We start from the raw sequence: 18,849 nt of genomic DNA, 5'->3' as shown, positions 1-18,849 counted from the left end.
TCCATATCAGTATAGATATCCAGCATGATATTTTTCCCCATTGAGATCTATGTTTTCAAAGTGTTCCTTTCATTTTTTTTGAGCAGTGTATAGTGTACTTACAATTATATCTAAAATTATGTAATATTATTAATATTTTACTGGTTGGATACTGCCAGCCAAAATGAAGGTGTAAGCTGCTTGTCAGTAGTCTGGGAAGTAGTAAACATAATAGTGTATGAGTCATTTTCTGCTTTATGTCTCAGTGGTGTTAGTAATCCTCAGAGTATATTAATAATGTTTACTATATGCTGTCCAATGGGAATTTTGTACAGGATATCATAATGATGAAAGTGGATGCCAGCATCTCCCCAAAGGGAAACAAAGCCTTGTATGTTCAGGAAATCTGGATTTTGTTACATAATGACAATGCAAACCTCTACTTCTAACATCCTCTTGGGACTCATACACATAGAAGCAAAATATGCCATGTTCACATCTGTAATGTGTACATTTTTTTTATTACGGATCTAAACGCAGTTGCATCATATGTCCTGGGTCCATACATGCAGCTGCATACACCTTGGTAATCTGGATCTGCATTTATCTGTGTGAAAAAATCTGGATCTACAGTCATCAGGGGTGCCTGCACCATTCAGTTTTCCACAATCGCTGTGCAGTTCCGAATGCATGTTTACACGCATTGGTATTCATTTTGCAGTGTGATTTTGTTGCATTTGCAGTATTTTAGGGCACTTTTTTAACCTTTGTTGCATTTACATGCATTTTATGGTGCTGTGCAGGCTTTTATGGGGCTGTGTAAACATTTGTGGGACTGTGTAGACCTCTGTGAGTCTGTGTAAACTTCTAAGGTGCTGTGAAGAGTTCTACAGGGCTTTGTAGAATTCTATGGGCCTGTGTAGACTTCTATGGGCCTTTGTAGACTTCTGTGGGCCAGTCTAGACTTCTGTGGGCCAGTCTAGACTTCTGTGGGCCAGTCTAGACATCTGTGGGCCTGTGTAGACTTCTATGGGCCTGTGTAGACTTCTGTGGGGCTGTGTAGGCTTCTATGGGGCAGTGTAGACTTCTGTGGGGCTGTGTAGACTTCTGTGGAGCTGTGTAGACTTCTGTGGAGCTGTGTAGACTTCTGTGGAGCTGTGTAGACTTCTGTGGAGCTGTGTAGACTTCTGTAGGGCCTTGTAGGTTCTTCACTTTTTTCAAATGCACATGAAAGCTCTGCAATGGTGTAAATGAGCCCTAAAGGAGTAATGAATACGGTGGCTGTGCTTGTGTAGATTGACAGATGACATGGTGTGTAATCAGCAGGCTCTAGGACATGCATGGTTCTTGAAACAAACCTGTCAGGGTAGAAATATGGGTCCTTGCTGACTTGAAGGTACATGCTTTGGGTCTTTCATTCTTATTTATCCATAGCTCAGAAGTGAAAAATCTGTGCACAAATACTCACCTCCAGCCACAGTTTTATATTTCACATTGGGAAGCGCAGGAAAGGTTAGAGCAATTGTTGGGTTTATATTGTTCACTTTGTCCCTATTTGAAACATGTCCCCTCACTTCCTGTCCAGGTAGGAAGTGATAGGAATTCTTTCCAATGGAAACATAGGCAAAAACATTTCTATTGGCGCATGGAAGGGTTAGAACTTCTGACAAATGTTTATAGTGCTCTCCAGGTTTTTTCTGTCTCGGAGACTATCCTTGTCCCTTATTTCTTGTTTGGGCATCAAAAGGACAAGGCGTAGGGAATATACAGTATGACTAGCTTAAGTACCTGAATCTGTTTAGATATCTGCCTCTGTTATCTCTTGCACAGCTGCACTCAGACCGGGACAGGCAGGGACATCACAAAAAACCAAACAGACTCTGCCATGCACATGTGCTGACAGGTAACATGGTGACAGGAGGAGAGAGAACCATGAGTAGTTTGCTGCTCCTTTAGGCCTCATTCACACATACATTTGGAGGTGCAGGCAGGGTCTGGTGTAAAAAGGAGGTATGTACAGCTGTCCATGGAGGTGTACACACTCATATAAACTCTGATGCTTTTTGCATCTGTGTTTACCTGTGCATATGATCTATTCTCCAAACATGGAAGTTTTGTATTTGTGGAATACGTCTTTTGCACATGTGCAGGTAAAGGCCAATGCAAAAAAGCATTGGTGTTTGCATGAGTAAAGGCGTATTTAGCCATTTACCCCTATAGGCGTCCAAATGTGTCACCTACGGGCTGGAATTTTAACACCAGACCCTGCCTACAGCTCCAAACATATGTGTGAACGAGGCCTTATTGTCCAGTTAGTGTTTGCATGAGTACAAGTGTATATAACCATTCACCCCTATAGGCGTTCAAATGTCACCTGCAGGCTGGAATTTTAACACCAGACCTTGCCTGCACCTCCAAACATTTGTGTATTGTCCAGTTAGCAGGTTGCAGCATTAAAGGTTTGTGCCTGCTGTGTTTCCAGCCTTGGGACACAGCCCCGCTGAAGTCTACAGGGCCCCACAGAAATCTACACTGCCCCAGAGAAGTCTACTCAGTCCCACAGATGTCTACACAGCCCCATAGAAGACTACACAGGCCCATAGAAGTCTACAAAGCCCTACAGAAGTCTACACAGGCCCATAGAAATCTACACAGCCCCACAGAAGTCTACACAGGCCCGTAGAAGTCTACCCAGCCCCACAGATGTCTACCCAGCCCACAGATGTCTACCCAGCCCCACATATGTCTACCCAGCCCCACAGAAGTCTACACATGCCCAAAGAAGTCTACAAAGCCCTATAGAAGTCTACACAGCTCCACAGAAGTCTACACAGCTCCACAGAAGTCTACACAGCTCCACAGAAGTCTACACAGCTCCACAGAAGTCTACACAGCTCCACAGAAGTCTACACAGTTCCACAGAAGTCTACACAGTTCCACAGAAGTCTACACAGTTCCACAGAAGTCTACACAGTTCCACAGAAGTCTACACTGCCCCATGTAAGTCTACACAGGCCCATAGAGGTCTACACAGCCCCACAAATGTTTATACAGACCTACAGAAGTCTGTACAGCTCCATAGCAGTCTACAAAGCTCCGTAGAAGTCTAGCCAGCTCCGTAGAAGTCTGCATAGCCCCGTAGAAGTCTATATAGCCCCTTAGTAGTCTACACGGCCCTCGAGAAGTATAGGGGGCACTAACACCCAGGTGCAGCTTTGAAGAATAAAGACTTGCAATGCAGGATCTAGACAAACCATGGAACCACGGCCTGCCTGAGTGAGGTAAGCATGCATTTTTGGTGGGTGGGTTAATATTTATCAGAGGAAGGGGGCAAAAGACGAGACAGTTTACACATGTATATTTTAGTTCTACCAAGAGTTCAATTTAAAAAAATAGACAGTTGGACAGTAATTGGTTGCCATGGATAACACAAAGACATTTATTACATGACAGTCTTCTTGTTCTTTAGATCTCCTATGTCAGTTTACCTTCCCCACCCTTTTTTGACAGGGAACTAAATCAGGATTTTAGTCCAAATTCTTTTCCACTTTTGGCAAGTCTGAACCTTCCATCACTTATCTCTTGCTTTCCCCAGGTTTATAAATCACTTGTAGTGGTGAAAGCAGGCTGTACCTTGTTTTGAAGTAAGCTGACACCTCACATGCCGAGACAGCAGCTGTGGTGTATGCACTTTGTAGAGTTTGTGTTCCACTCTGTGAGTTTATGAAATCTTATCTCCTCGCTTCGGTGACGAGACAGAATATAGCATTGTGTCATTCTGTAATGTCGGACTTTTCTTTCCTGCCTTGTACAAAACCTGACCAAAAAATAGAACGTATAATCTGCTGTATGAAAAAAATGTATTAGGACCCATTTACATTTGTGCAGTGCATGAATGCGCATGTGTTAAATGTGAGTTATGACATGCATTAACATGCAGTACAATAAGGCTTCATTCACACAAGTGCTGAGGCCTATAGATCGTGAACAGACTTCTTTTTTTTTGGCGTCCCTAGTCGGCTGTTCGCAGGAAGCCCATTGCAATGGCTGCAAGGACACAGGTGCTCAACCAAATGTGACCGGCATGTGGGTGCAGGTAAAGAGCCTGGAAAGCACACTATCTGTAGAAAAAAATGGCAAGTTCACAGTATTTGGGTCTCAGCACCATTGTGAACAAGGCCTAAGACAGGCTAATGAACGCAATGGACTTGCAATACACAAAAACATTCCAGTTATCAGACATGTCACACAATTTTTGCAACAGTGTACTATGTTGTGTTGCCTTAGTGTGTTCAAGTGCTGCTCAAAATTAATGACACCTCAGTACGCCAACACATGTAATGTGCGCTGTCACAACGCATAAATATAAATCATAATAATAGTTATTATTTGTGCTTTACCTAATGGTGACTAATGTGAAATTAAAGATATTGCAAAGTTGGTAAATGAAAAAATGAAAAAATAAATACTACGTGATGAATAGGGATTACTGCCAACACCTAATGTGTAACACACTACAATACGCAAATGAACTTAAAAGTAATGGTGCAGTGCAATTCAGAATGCCAATATATATAATGCAATACCACAGTGTGGAAACAAACAAATATACTTATAAAAAAATATCAATGGGCTGTAGTGCTAAGGGGGTCTAAAATATCAATTTTCTACAGAGCATTAATAGAGTGACATAACGCAACTGAAAAAATTGTGACGTTGAACATAAAACTCAAAACAGTCCTCATCCATACAATGTGAGTGTAATATTCCAGTAACCATATAGGAACCTCCACCATTGTGATTAGGGATACATATCGTGTTCCACCAGCTATGAGATATGGCCGCTCACCCATACTCTCATATAGGTCAAATATGCATGAAAATCAGACATCTCTGGTTGTTGGGATGCTGATACTCCACCCATTAGGTCTGTCCTGCAGGATCCTTCTGAATTCTCCCTCGAAGTTATAAAACATACATATGGGTAAAAATAGTGAACCCCACCATAGTGTAGTATTATGAAAGAAATGTATTGAATAAAACAAAAGTGCCTCTTACATAAATATGACAAAGATCAGCTTATCTGCGTTCCAGGCACGGTATTCACCACACTTCCGGTGTCAGCCGTGACTGGAAATGACGTCACCCGTCTCCATCCTCTAACGCGTTGCGTCACAAACTACGTGACTTCCTCAGGGATCCCTGTATTATGTCACTCTGTTGATTCACTGTAGAGAATTGATGTTTTAGACCCCCTTAGCACTATGTTTCTGGGTGTCTCTACACCCCTTTGATATTTTTTATAAGCATATTTGTTTGTTACCACACTGTTAATGCATTATATATATTGGCATTTTGGATTGCGCTGCACCATTACTTTTTAGTTCATAAATATAAATCAGCGCTTAGTGGTATTATGAGTTGTATGGCGATGAAAACTGTGTATTGTAGATTTGTTTAGGAAGATACATTTTCATATTTTAGCTGTCACAGAGAAATGGGGGAAACCTGTACTTAGGGAAATCGAACCGCTATTTCTAAGCTCCTTCTGTAATGCTAGTTATCTGATGATTTTTGGTACCACCACTCTTGAGCCTGAAGCTTTAAGCATGCAGATCAGGAACAGGAACAGTCACAATCCCTTCAATCTGCACATTTGTTCAAGGTCAGTGCATTCAAAGCAAACCTATTGATAATTATAATAATGAAATACGTGTACCATTTATCTTTAAAAAACAGTCATCCTGCTGCAGTCAAAAGACTGCACATGAGAGGATCTTCCAGGTAGAACAATGTCATCTGAATGTGCCAAAGTCAGAAGGACGCTATTTCTCTGTCTCCTCTCAACTGATCACTCACTCAGATTATACATTGTAACTTTCAGACAGAGATTGAGAAGCAGCAGAAAGGGGACTATCTATGTGCTTACTTAACCAAACATAAAGGCCGTCAATAATTAAGCTGTAATATCATTAAAGAAGTGTTTAGCTATGCTTAAGGCATGCTAAAATGACAAAAATAACTATGGGTTGATTTACTAAAACTGGATAGTGCAAAATCTGGTGCAGCTGTGCATGCTAGCCAATCAGCTTCTACCTCAGCTTGTTAAGTTACACTTTGAAAATAAAACCTGGAAGCTGATTGGTTTCTACGCAGATCTGCACCAGATTTTGCACTCTCCGCTTTTAGCAAATCAACTCCACTGGCTCAGAGGCAATTGTAGCATGTCTTAAGCACTCACCATCACTTCAGATATATTGCAGCTTGATGAAGGCCTTTGAATACTACACAGGCACTTGTATTTACATGTCTACATATTCTCTGTGCCTGCATCTGAGTTCAGGAAGTATAAGCTCTCCTTGGTTCTTCCTATTGGCCGTCATGTCACTACTGTGTCCTGTAGTGAGTTGGAGGTGAGCATGAGGATCCAGTGGGATCTAGAGGACCCAGGGGATCATCCCTCCCCAAAGTGTCAGTTTCCCAGTGGCAAAGGAAAAGCTGGCCATACACCAGTAGAATATTATTTGAAATGTTCCTTTCCTGAACATTTTTCTTGATTTTCTAATAGTTAGTGGGGCAAAATCAACATTAATTTCTGGTCGTAGAAGAAGAGTAAAATTTTTCTTGCATAATCAAAATTCTAAGGCCCCTTTCACACAAAGGGTTTGATCAGGTTCGCCTGTAAATTTTTCAAGCAGACCTGATCGGATAGTCCGTTCACCCCTATGGACAGGTGGGTATAAATGGACTTGTGTCCATTTATAAACATCTACCTCCAATCTGAACCCGTTCACTTAAAAAAAAAAATGGAAGAGGATCTGCCCCCTTCCATCTAGGCAGATCAGGTTACTGGGCAGTTGGGTGTAAACGGACAGCCGGTCCATTACACCCAGCCACCAGTAGAGCAGAGGGGGCTCTGTTCTGTCTGTAAAAACTGAGTGGACATGGATGTGTCATCCATCTGCTCTGCTCTGATCAGCAGAGGATCAGTGGACAGATGCCTTGCTAATCAAAACGCAGTCCGCTCTGTGTGACGGGGCCTAACCGTGAATGTGGGTTTTGTTTGGGAAAAATGATATACTGTATATTGTAATGCAAATGTTCTAGACACAAAAGAAAGAGATAACTGCATTTATCAATCAACTGTAATAAGGTACGGCGCTTACACTTACATTTCCATAAATTAATAGTGACATTCATATCTATAACATCGAAATTTCTCTAAAAAGTCCCACACAACAATGTGAAAAAGTGCTCCAAGGTGAATACATAAATATCTCTTCTTCTTCCTTATCACAAGAGGCTTCACATTGTGACCCCTTCATGAAAAGAACTTAATTCCTAGGCTCTGATGCAGCATGCATATGGTTTGGTAGACCCATATCAGTCCCTCTCTTCAGACACATCCAGCCCAGTGGGATTTATAATTCCCCCTCAGGAAATGAATCATGCACACCAAAAAATACCAAGACTATCATAGTGCAGTATTTATTAAATCAATAGAGGTGCCCATGTATTTAAAACATCATGCACTCACATTTAATAGTGCCCAGATACCTGGCAGCAGTATACACCGCCTGTAACAATCGCCACCTCTCTTTATTAATAAAAAGCATTTATTAATTAAATGAATTTACTCACATTTTATGTTACACTCGAATAGCAAGTGTTACAGCGCTTGATTACAATCCAGTCAGTAACTGTATGACAGTATCACTGAACTTCCGAACTCGGCCGCATTTGGCTCCATCCAACGCGTTGCGTCACTGAGCACGTGACTTCCTCAGGGATGTGAGTGGATTCTTTTAATTAATAAATGCTTTTATGAAACAGTAAAACACTATGGAGACTTGTTTTTTTTGCATATAACTGTTAATTGGTGGATGCTGTAGAAAGTCGTTTGAGGACGCTGATATCTGGTAGAGTGACCTGCCGAGACAGCATAAAGCATTTTTAAACCTGTATGCAAATAAAGGTTTAAGAACAACGTGAGCAGCAAATTTAATCTATGGTGGAGCACATCACTGCATGCTGTTTGATGTGCCCTGAAAGAGCAAGCAGGTGTTTGGATAGATCAATAGTGATTACAACACAGAAGAGTGTCTGCGAACTGTCATTTGGACTATCTTTGCACTGTATGTTTGTTTTTCAGCACTGGGAATGTGGTTGTAATTCCTTATTAATCACTACGTGGATATAAATGATTATTTAGTAGTATATTGATAGATTGATTAACTGGGAGTTATCCTGCACTGGGGATCTGGTGACAACTCCCCAACATAGCTTTTGGTGTGTGTCTATGTGGCAGCACTGGGATTGGAGTTACATGCATTGTGAGATGTATTGTTAAGTTATTCACATTTATTTGTATTTTGTGAATCACATAGAACTGGGAGGGTGGTAACAACCCCCTAATATAATACCTTCCCTATATGTTTATGTTGTAGCACTTGGAACAGGGGTTCACATTTATTGTGATTTATGTTTATGAGTTGGTTATAATCACTGGCTTTTCATTTGATCATCACTGCATTTACAGCACTGGAGGCTTGGGTGAAATTCCCTCACTAATTATATATATTGTGTTATATGATTTTTTGTTCAAAAGGGTTATTATAATTTTTAGTATACCTGACAACACACAAATGTTTTTTGCACATGTGGAGGACTTAGTGCCACACAGATACCATTATAATCACAGATTACTAAACCCCGGACCCTGCATTCACTATATCTGGTCTCTCACAGTACACAGAACATGAAAATGCAATTAGTAAATATAAACTGCTAAATACCTTTTCTCATCAGCAGTATATAGTAGTCTTGTGACTTCTATCAGTGTTCAGCAGAGCACTGGTTAAAGCTTGTAGGAGGATTTTTCTTTCTTCTCTAGGAAAATGCAGAACACCTAACCTCTGTCTGGACAGTGCTGATTGGTCTTGTGCTAATCACATGAACCCTTCCAAGAAAAAAAGCCTCTCTAGTAATACACGTCAAACTGAGCATGTGCAGAGTGTCTCCACACGATATGTCTTATCAGTAGATAAGAGGGGGGCACTAGAAGAAGGGGAGGATCAGAGAAGACAGGATCAAACAGCATTTTTACACAATGCAGAGGAATATCCCCTTAGGTTCCACAGTGAGTATAACAAGCATGTTTTACTGCATATACAGACCGATTTACTGCTGTGGGTTTAGTAACACTTTAAGGACACATATAGTGTTGACAGTACAGTCCATTAAGTTAGCCATTCTTTCATGTATTATCTGACATGTCTTCTAAAACCAGTTAAAGGCCAGATTACAGAATTCAAATGGTATGATGTGTGGTCATATTCAAGGCTTTTAGAGGATAAAATCATTACGTTATACAGAGTCACTAGCAGAGGTGTATGCATTAAGCCCTGTACATACAATGAGAATATTGGACGAATGATCGTCCGTTTTTTATTTCTGCATGCTAGTCTCATTACAAAAGTGAAGAAGTTATTAAAGTTACAAAAATTCTTGTATGACAGAATAAAAATTTGGAAGTGATGTCATGTATTTGTATTGTATTTTCAGACAAAAACTGTACTGATTAAATGAAAATCATACAATCTGGTATCATACAAAAAAAGGTTTTGTGCTTGCCTCTTCGATCAATTTCGAACCAAAGCTGTGTACGAACGATCAGATTATTATACGATCGATTTAAAAGCAGTAATTTTCATACGATTTTCTGACTGTGTTTACTAGGCTTTAGCCCACTATAGGACTCTCATGGCGGGCAGTAACAGCTGAGGATAAAACAATCAAATGTTTCCGCATGGGAAATGGACACAATTAGCGGAGAGACAGCAAAGTGTTGTTTTGGTAGACCAGTGATGTTTTTATCCCAACCTAATTAAATTTGCTTGGGAAGGGGGTTTGTACAATAACAACACAAAGTTGCTGATTCATTTGTTCCCCTCAGTGTCAGTCTCACACGGTGATTTAATACTATGAAATACTGTTTTCACCACTAAATGTAAGAAACTTTTCGCCTAACTGCATATCATGCATATTAAATTAACTACACCAACAAATACTAAGCAAACATAATAATAAAATGTGCATTAAAGGGAAAGTATAGTATATTTTAATGAGCAGATATACTGAATTGGTATTGCAGCGTTTAATTTAAAGTACTTTTTGCTTTTTGATACTTAAAAAAATTGTAAATGTATATACCTTACCCCAACTTCTGCTTTCAGCGCCTAGTTGAGGGTGATAATAAATTAAAAAAATGCAGCACAGTACTATAAACTCAAATACGGTGCTACTAATATCCTACTAATTATCAATAAAGTGTATAAACGAATAGTGAAACCAAAATTGTGCTTAGTGACAATAATGTGTGCTGCATCAAATATATATCAACACAAACATATGAATATCCATAAAACTGCATATAACAGTGCAAAATGAATAGTGTACACAAATATCAAATGAACTGTTCTAAATAGTGGACTGTCCCTTTAACACTCCAATATCTTCACATGTACTTGTGTGGTATATCTCCTGTGTATCATATACCACATATACCATCAATAAGTGTCCCCCAATTATAATTTCAAAATAATGGTGAACTGTCCCTTTAAATCCACTGTACTCCTGGTGGGTCTGTGTGATCACGCTACTGTGTACACATGTACAGTGCTCCTGTGTCACCCCTTAGTGCTCATCTACCTCTGACACATTATTGCGCTCACCTTCAAGTTTGACCCGATATACCAGGTCAAACTACGCTTTTACATTTAACCCGGGAGGGTATAATGGTACCAAGATATTCACCCCCGTCAGCACCTAAAATCTCCAGAACGCTCCACAGACATATGAAAAAAAATGCTCCATATAGTGAAGTATTGCCAAATAAAACTGACTTTATTAAAATAATCCAATACACTCACATTTAAAAGTGTCCACCTGGGACACCGCAGGGTAAAAACTCAATAAAAACTGACTTTATTAAAATAATCCAATACACTCACATTTAAAAGTGTCCACCTGGGACACCGCAGGGTAAAAACTCACTATACTGTGTAATTGTAGGATAAAGTGCAGGATTCCCTTATCCAAAATGGTGGCACGTGCACTTCCGGTTTGCCGTCATCAGCGTACCCTACGTGTCACGTCATGCCATGTGACTTCATCAGGAGTCATGTCATGTGACTTCATCACACATTTAGGTGAGAATGATGTCATCATTCTTCTGGTGAGTTTCTGGGGAATGTTGAGAAGACCAAATCTTGCAAGGAAATGCTTCTGCACTGTGCATTCCGCAGGATCTCGCTGAAATAATGGTGACATCAACCTCTGCAGGAGCTAATTATATTTACTAACTTTTTTCTTCACAGGTTTTTCTTTTTTAACTTTATTGCATCATTTAACATTTGGAAGTGTCAGTAAATAATGGGACCTTGTTTGTTGTGCAAAAAACCCCCAGAATTGTTAGATCTCCTTTGCAGCTCCAACGCACACTTAAAGTGGTTGCAAAGGCTCAAGGTGTTTTTTACCTTCATGCATTCTATGCATGAAGGTAAGAAACCTTCTGTGTGCAGCAACCCCCCCCCCCTTATACTCACCTAAGCCCCCACTCGATCCAGCGATGTTCACTGGAGTTTCGGCTTTCCTGGGACTCCCTCTTACATAGTTAGTCTGGCTGAAAAAAGACAAAAGTCCATCCAGCTCAACCAAAAAAAAAAAGTTCTAATCCTGTACCCACAGTTGATCCAGAGGAAAACAGAAAAAAACCCAGCAAAGCATGATGGAATTTGCTCCTGCAGGGGACAAAAATTCCTTCCTGATCCCCCGAGAGGCAATTGGGCATTCCTTGGTCAACTTTACCTATAAATGTTAGTATCCAGTTATATTCTGTGTATCTTGGAAATAATCTAGGACTTTTTAAAGCAATCCACTGAGCTGACCAGAACCAACTCTTGAGAGTGTCTATTCCACATTTTCACAGCTCTTACTGTGAAGAATCCTTTCCGTGTTTGGAGATTAAATCTCTTTTCCTGCGGACGTAAATAGTGCCCCCGTGTCCTCTGTGATGTCCTCTTCTCATTGGCTTAGACAGCAGCAGGAGCCATTGCTTATATTTTCTACAAAAATCCTATAGTAGCAGCAAACTCAAACGTCATCTCCAATGCGCACCATTAGGAAGGGATGAAAAAAATCAAAAGATGGATGCAATATACAATTTTCCTGTAGTTTTTAAAGCTTTTTAAAGCCAAAGCTTTTTGTCGCAGGTCACCACTTGGGTCAGTTCATCTCCCTCCAAGGGGTGGTTTCAGCCACAGCATTGCAGTGCTTCCCATCACAGAAACCAGTGTCCGGAACACATAGGTTGGAAGTTGTTCAAGACAGGCTTCATTTACTACTACAGGCCAAGAATTTTATGAAACATGGTGGCATATCCAAACCATGGGATATTTTGAAACTATTTGTTTCTGGTTCAGAGGGTAGAAATGTTGTTCTGGGAGTATGGAATATATCATTGTCAGTTCGGTTAAAGTAGAACTTTAGGCAGATATTTAAAAAAACACCAATTAATGATACTCTTATATATTCAGTAATGTTTTGGTCATAAATGACAAAGAACTGGATTCAATTTCTAGGAGGCACTGTAAGCCTGGATCATAAGACTGACTGCGCAGGATTGCAAATCCTTTAATATATGAATTAAAATTGTGTATCTAATGGCGTTCAGCTTTAATTTACTAAAAACATAACCATCAGTGGTATGCAGTAATCTGTTGCACCCAAACAAGAATATCATTTAAGCAGTTTAGAGCAAGTAAGCAGACTAATAAAAGATGATATTGGGTTAGTTGACATGTCATTGCATGTGGCGTCTCTATTTCGTTATGCTACATGTTCACAGCGAAAGCTGGCCACACACAATCTCTTTTAGTATTTCCAACAACATTCTGCTTATATCTATTCAGGTCTACTCTCAAACTACATATCTGTTGGTAAGTCAATAGTTGACTGTACAATCAAGTTAATAGCTGTGGAATACATGCAATAGCAATGACACAAACAATAATGGATTTACTTGCAGCTCATAATATCCAGTTATAATTACCAAAGGCTGAGAAATAAAGATTTTTATTAATATTTAGTTATTATAGTTATTTATATAGTGCTGTCAATTTAGTACATACTTTACATTCACATCAGTCCCTGCCCTCAAGGAGCTTGCAATCTAAAGTCCCTAACTCACATGCATACATACACATATTTGGGCCAATTTAGACAGGAGCCAATTAACCTTCCAGCATGTCTTTGGAGCGTGGGAGAAAACTGGAGTGCCCGGAGGAAAGCCACATAGGCACAAGGAGAAGATATTTTGGTCTAGATAATTGAGCTGGCTGTCCTTGGAGGTTCAGGAGTTACTATTTTTTTCTCCTCCTGTTTGACAAAGTTGATGACAGTTACAATTGAAATTTTGTGTTTCAGGCCCTCTCTCTATTTTTCAACCCTATTACCTACATAACTCTGTAATAAAACGGGCCTTGATTTATGTTGGGATTAAGCCTTGCCCTGCTCCCTTTTATTCTGCTATTTAAATGTCAGTTTGTTATTCTCACTTATGTTCTGGAATGTGACATATTGAGCATTTGAAGTATTGATAGTACTAGATGAGAAACTTTAGGCAATGGTCCTTGGGGAAAAAAAAGAAATAAAGAAAACAAAACATCTGGGGCATGCTACCTTTAGGCCTGGTTCACACTGTTGTAGCTCTGTAAGCCGTGTTTGCATGGGCATAGCAGCCCATTCATTTGAATGGACTGCTGCTGTGCCTGCATTTCATGGAGGAAAAAGATTCCTGCACCGAGCCGCAGCAGGTAAATCATGTGCTTTCGCACCATGCAAGTGGTTCCTGCACTCACAATGCGCTGTGCTTTTAGATGCATGGGGATGCCTTTAAGAATGAATGGAAGCCCCGCACATTTTTAAAGAGCAGCACATTTTGGCTGTGGGTGGATGCAGGAGCGGGGACAGGTATAATTCCTGCACCCGCAACCACCCGCAATAGTGTGAACCAGGCCTTAAGTGGGCTTTGCCACCCTCTGGATCTTTGCACTAATGAAACTGCTATACCAGAACTCCTATTAGGCCCCTTTAACACTGATGGTCTAGGTCTGCCTGTTAGTTTTTCTAGTGGACCGGATTGAACCATCGACAGACCTCTATGAACCATCGGGTGTCAGCTGATCTGATCCTGTATGTGAAAAACAGACGGATTCCCCATCCGTCTAGTGGATCAGATTGGATAGCAGTTGGATGGAAATGGTAGGCGGTCTCTTTGCACCCCATAGAAGACAGCGGGCAGTGTCTGTGTCTGCTCTGCAGCAGAAAGATTCCCCGCTAAACAGGTGGATCCTCTGACAGGTTCACCCCGTCTGAAAGGGGCCTTTGCAGACAGCACTGCTTTAGTCTCTCGTGCTCATCAGCACTGGTGGTTCTGGCCTTCTCCATAAGAAAAACCATTAGGCTTCATGTGCACTAGCAGCTCCTAGACATGAAGTTTTTTTTTGCCAAAGCTCCTAAACTCAACTCCATAAAAGCCTATGTGTTCATGTACACAAAGTTTTTCAGCAGATTGTAGGAGTTGCCACGTTTAGGTGAGGTTAAACCTCCCTCTCCTGAATACGGAAGAAACATCATCTGAAGCTTTGTCTGTTATCAAAAACTGCATCTTACATATTTGCATAGACAGGTTGAAAAAAAGACACACGTCTATCCAAGTTCAACTAATAGCAAAAAAATTAATACATTGAAAACCTCGATGTACACAATCCTATGTTTACATTTGATCCAGAGGAAGGCAAAAGAAAACCTATAAGTCATGATCCAGCCTGCTTCAGCAGGGAAAAAAATAAATTCCTTCCTGATCCTCCAGAAAGCAATTGGATATTCCCTGGATCACAATCTCTGGCGACATCTCCCTGTGTTTGCTATCTATACAGAGATACAGTGGAGAAAATAATTATTTAATTAATTACAGGTCCTTCTATAGCATCTTCAATTTACATAGCGTTTTACATATATATTGTACATTAACATCAGTCCCTAACCCTTAAGGGGTGTACAATCTAAGGTCCCTAACTTACATTCATACATACACATACTAAGGCCAATTTAGACATGATCCGAAAAAACATACCAGCATGTCTTTGGAGTGTGGGAGGAAACCCATGCAAGCACAGGGAGAACATGCAAACTCCAGGAAGGTGGTGCTGTGGTTGGGATTTGAACCAATGACGCTAGTGCTGCCAGGTGGTAGTGCTAACCATTTAGCCACTATGATGCCCGTTTGATTCCCTGCAGATTTTGTAAGTTTGCCCACTTACAAAGAAATGAAGGGTCTATAATTTGTATCATAGGTGTACTGTATTTTAAATGATAGAGACAGAATATCAACCAAAAATCCAGAGAAACACATGATACAAATGTTATAAATTGAGTTGCAGTTCAGTGAGTAAAATAAGTTTTTGATCCCCAACCAAAACATGACTTAGTAATTGGTGGAGAAACCCTTGTTGGCAAGCACAGAGGTGAGACATTTCTTGTAGTTGGTTACCAGGTTTGCACATATCTCAGGAGGGATTTTGGTGCACTCTTCTTTACATTTCTTCTCTAAATCCTAAACTCCATGACCTTAATGTGCTTCTTCTTGAGCCACTCCTTTGTTGTCTTGGCAGTATGTTTTGGGTCATTGTCATGCTGGAAGACCCATCCACGACCCATCTTCAGTGTTCTGACTGAGGGAAGAAGGTTCTCATCCAAGATTTTACAATACATGGCCCCGTCCATTGTTCCCTCAATGCGGCAAAGTCGGTCTGTACCTATGTGTTCATGTACACCTAGGCTTTTAGCAGAGTTTAGGAGTTGCCACGTTTAGGTGAGGTTAAACCTCCCTCTCCTGAACGCAGAAGAATCGTCATCTGAGGCTTTGTCTGTTATCCAAAACTGCACCTTATATATTTGCATAGACAGGTTGAAAAAAGACATAAGTCTATCCAAGTTCAACCAATTGAAAAAAAATTAATACATTGAAAACCTCAATGTACAGAATCCGATATCCACATTTGATCCAGAGGAAGGCAAAAGAAAACCTATAAAAAATAAATTCCTTACTGATCCCCCAGAAAGCAATTGGATACAGTATTTCCTGAATCAACAATCTCTGGTGACACCTCCCTGTGTTTTGCCATCTATATAGAGATACAGTGTAGTAGTTATCTGCAGACCTGGTATAAATGGTACAATCTGCCTTGATAATCAACATGCATGTGGGAATCTGATAATGCGATAACACACCTCACACTATGACACACATAACTCTGTAAGCTGAATAATGATTGCAGACTTCAAATCTTAGAAGTACATCAAATAAATGTGTTTGTAAATTAATTTTAGCTTAGTCCATTTCAGAAGTACTAGGTCAATATAGACGTTACCAGCAATAACTCGATTCATTTACGCAATGAAATTCTCCATCACTTAACTGTATTAGTTTCAGCCATCAACACTGGGCTGCCACTGTGAATAGCCCTTCGTGTCCACACTCATCACATCTGTCAATGGCATGACTGAGTCTCTGCAAGTCTGTTGTATCACTCTCTCATTCAATTATTGTAGATTAGCAGCAGTGACCTTACCAGCAATAAACCTTCTTCTGCTCAGAGAGAATGAAAATAATATTTGTTGAAATGTTTGTAGGTCATAGTGACAATGTCATTTTTATGTCCCAATGTTTCAAGTAGATTTAATAGATTTAATATCAGAATGGATATTCCATGTTTAGAGCATGAGCGCTGTATGTCATTTAAAGAAAATGAAGTGAAAGTAAATTATACCTTTTCATATTCGAAAATGTATGTAAAAAGTATTTGTTCTGTAGTTACCCAATGTATAAAGCGGTCTGGATCTGTGAAATGTCATTTTGGGCATTTGGCCCAGAATTTTACAAGGGGGTACATTGATGCATGTTTCCTCATCTTATTACATCTATTTGCTTTTAAAAGTTACAAGCCTAATCCAATAAGAAATACATTGGCTGCTCCAAATGTGGAGATGTGGAATCAAAGGCCGAAATTGTTGAACTTTGTAGAAAGCTTCCTTAGATGATAGCATAGATGATAGCATTCATGAGAACAATCATATATACAAGCATGAGTCTTAGCTGGTTTTTCCATAAATAGGAATGTTGGGCTCAGCCAACCATTTATGTTTATGCCTGTCTAAGAAGAGATTGGGTGGGGAGGGGGGGCAATCAGATGTTGCTATCCCATCTTAGCTGAGATTACCTAGATAAGGAGCCTGCTCAATGGCTGTTTGCCACCAAAGGTATTGTCTGGTAGTCTTGCAAGGTAACAAAAATGTGGGATCTTTGCTTGATCAGTCCAAAAACAGCTTCATTAGGTGTCTGTCATACCATGGGCATGGGTGCCTTAAAGGTGGCAATGCACACTGAATTCATTGATTGTTCAACAACTGGTTTTTTTTTTTAATTCTTTCTTTATTCTGTTAAAGTTTTACTGGTTGGCAAGAAAATAAACTTAAAAGGTGCACAATCCACACCCCAACTGCTATTTAAATTTTAAAACATAAATTGGTTCATACTTAACACATGTATAGACATTGTCCATAAACAGGGAGGTTTGCAACTTACCACCTAATGAGGTGGACCACAAGGTTTCTTCTGACAGTTTTGATCAAAATGCATAGAGAGGGAAAAGGGAAAAGAAAAAAAACAAACCAAAATTCCTTTAGCCATCTGCCTTATACATAATGTATTCCAGTTATGCAAACCCCATACTGCCCCACTGTACTACTGTGCCAAGATTCAGGCAAGACTAGTGTATAGCCACAGCTCTTTAGACAGTTGGATGAGCATTTTGTCTGTCACCTGACATGGACATTTACTGTTTAGTGATTTTCCAAATAATTTGTATTTTCTGTTCCCCACAGTGGACAAAGCAATACAGCTTAGTCAAAGTTATGATTGGATAGTGAAGGAGCAGCAGCTTACTGCTTAGGTCACCTCTCTGCTCTCTTATTTAATCTGCCAGCTTGATTTGTTTGATTTAAAAAACTGTGTAATACAGTAAATCCAGAGTGCTCAAAGACAGGTTATATCAGTATTTAAAAGCGCATTAAAAAATGCCTGCGCTGCTTATACCTGCCTACACTTACCTTTGTAAACTTGATGTAGGTTTGCTGGTCCTTTAATAATGATCTTTGTGCTAATGTGTTTACTGATGAAATCCAATACAGTTATTTGCCAGAAATCTAAACTTGATCTCACTTATTTGCAGACTATTGGTCGGTGCACCTCGAGCAAAAGCCTTTAGCACTCAGAAAGCCAATGTATCGGGTGGATTGTTCTTCTGTGATATCACATCCACAGCTCCTTGTGAAAGAGTAATGTTTGATGAATCAGGTACGTTTCGAACCTTCCATAAGCATTTAAATAAACTACTTTCTTCTGAGGAATTTTTCTTTTTTTTCACAAACATTATGAGATTAAAGAGAGTTTGTCATGAAGCAACACTGTGTGATGAGGATCTGTTGAATGTAACCGGTCCCGGAATTATATACCGTATAATAGTTCCAGGTCAAGAGGCAGTAAATAGATATAGCTTCACTGCCCCAGAACATGTATTGCATGAGCCAGGAGTCAAGAAATGACTTCTATTGGAGCCTATTTGCACTGGTGTTTTGTTTTGTAACAGATCCCCTGTAAAGGAATTCTTCAATTGCAAATCCATCCAGAGATCTGCTGATTGTCCAGGAGATAGTTTAATATATTGGAAATAGAATGCTATGCTGTGG

General features: G+C 39.9%; 1 protein-coding gene across 3 annotated transcripts in view; it reads left to right on the top strand.

Annotated features, from left to right (window-relative positions):
• ITGA6 (integrin subunit alpha 6) overlaps positions 1 to 18,849 on the top strand; it is a 115,067-nt gene that overhangs the window by 37,028 nt on the left and 59,190 nt on the right. For all 3 annotated transcript variants that reach the window (XM_089690506.1, XM_089690504.1, XM_089690505.1), the window contains exon 2: positions 18,333 to 18,457. In XM_089690506.1, the coding sequence (XP_089546632.1) occupies positions 18,333 to 18,457 (125 nt within the window). The remainder of the gene's footprint in view (positions 1 to 18,332; positions 18,458 to 18,849) is intronic.

Source organism: Staurois parvus, unplaced genomic scaffold (assembly GCF_062004578.1).
Source record: "Staurois parvus isolate SC_StPar_1 unplaced genomic scaffold, SC_StPar_1.0 ptg000530l, whole genome shotgun sequence".
NCBI classification, from domain to species: Eukaryota; Metazoa; Chordata; class Amphibia; order Anura; family Ranidae; genus Staurois; species Staurois parvus.
This window is presented reverse-complemented; position numbering and strand designations above follow the sequence as displayed.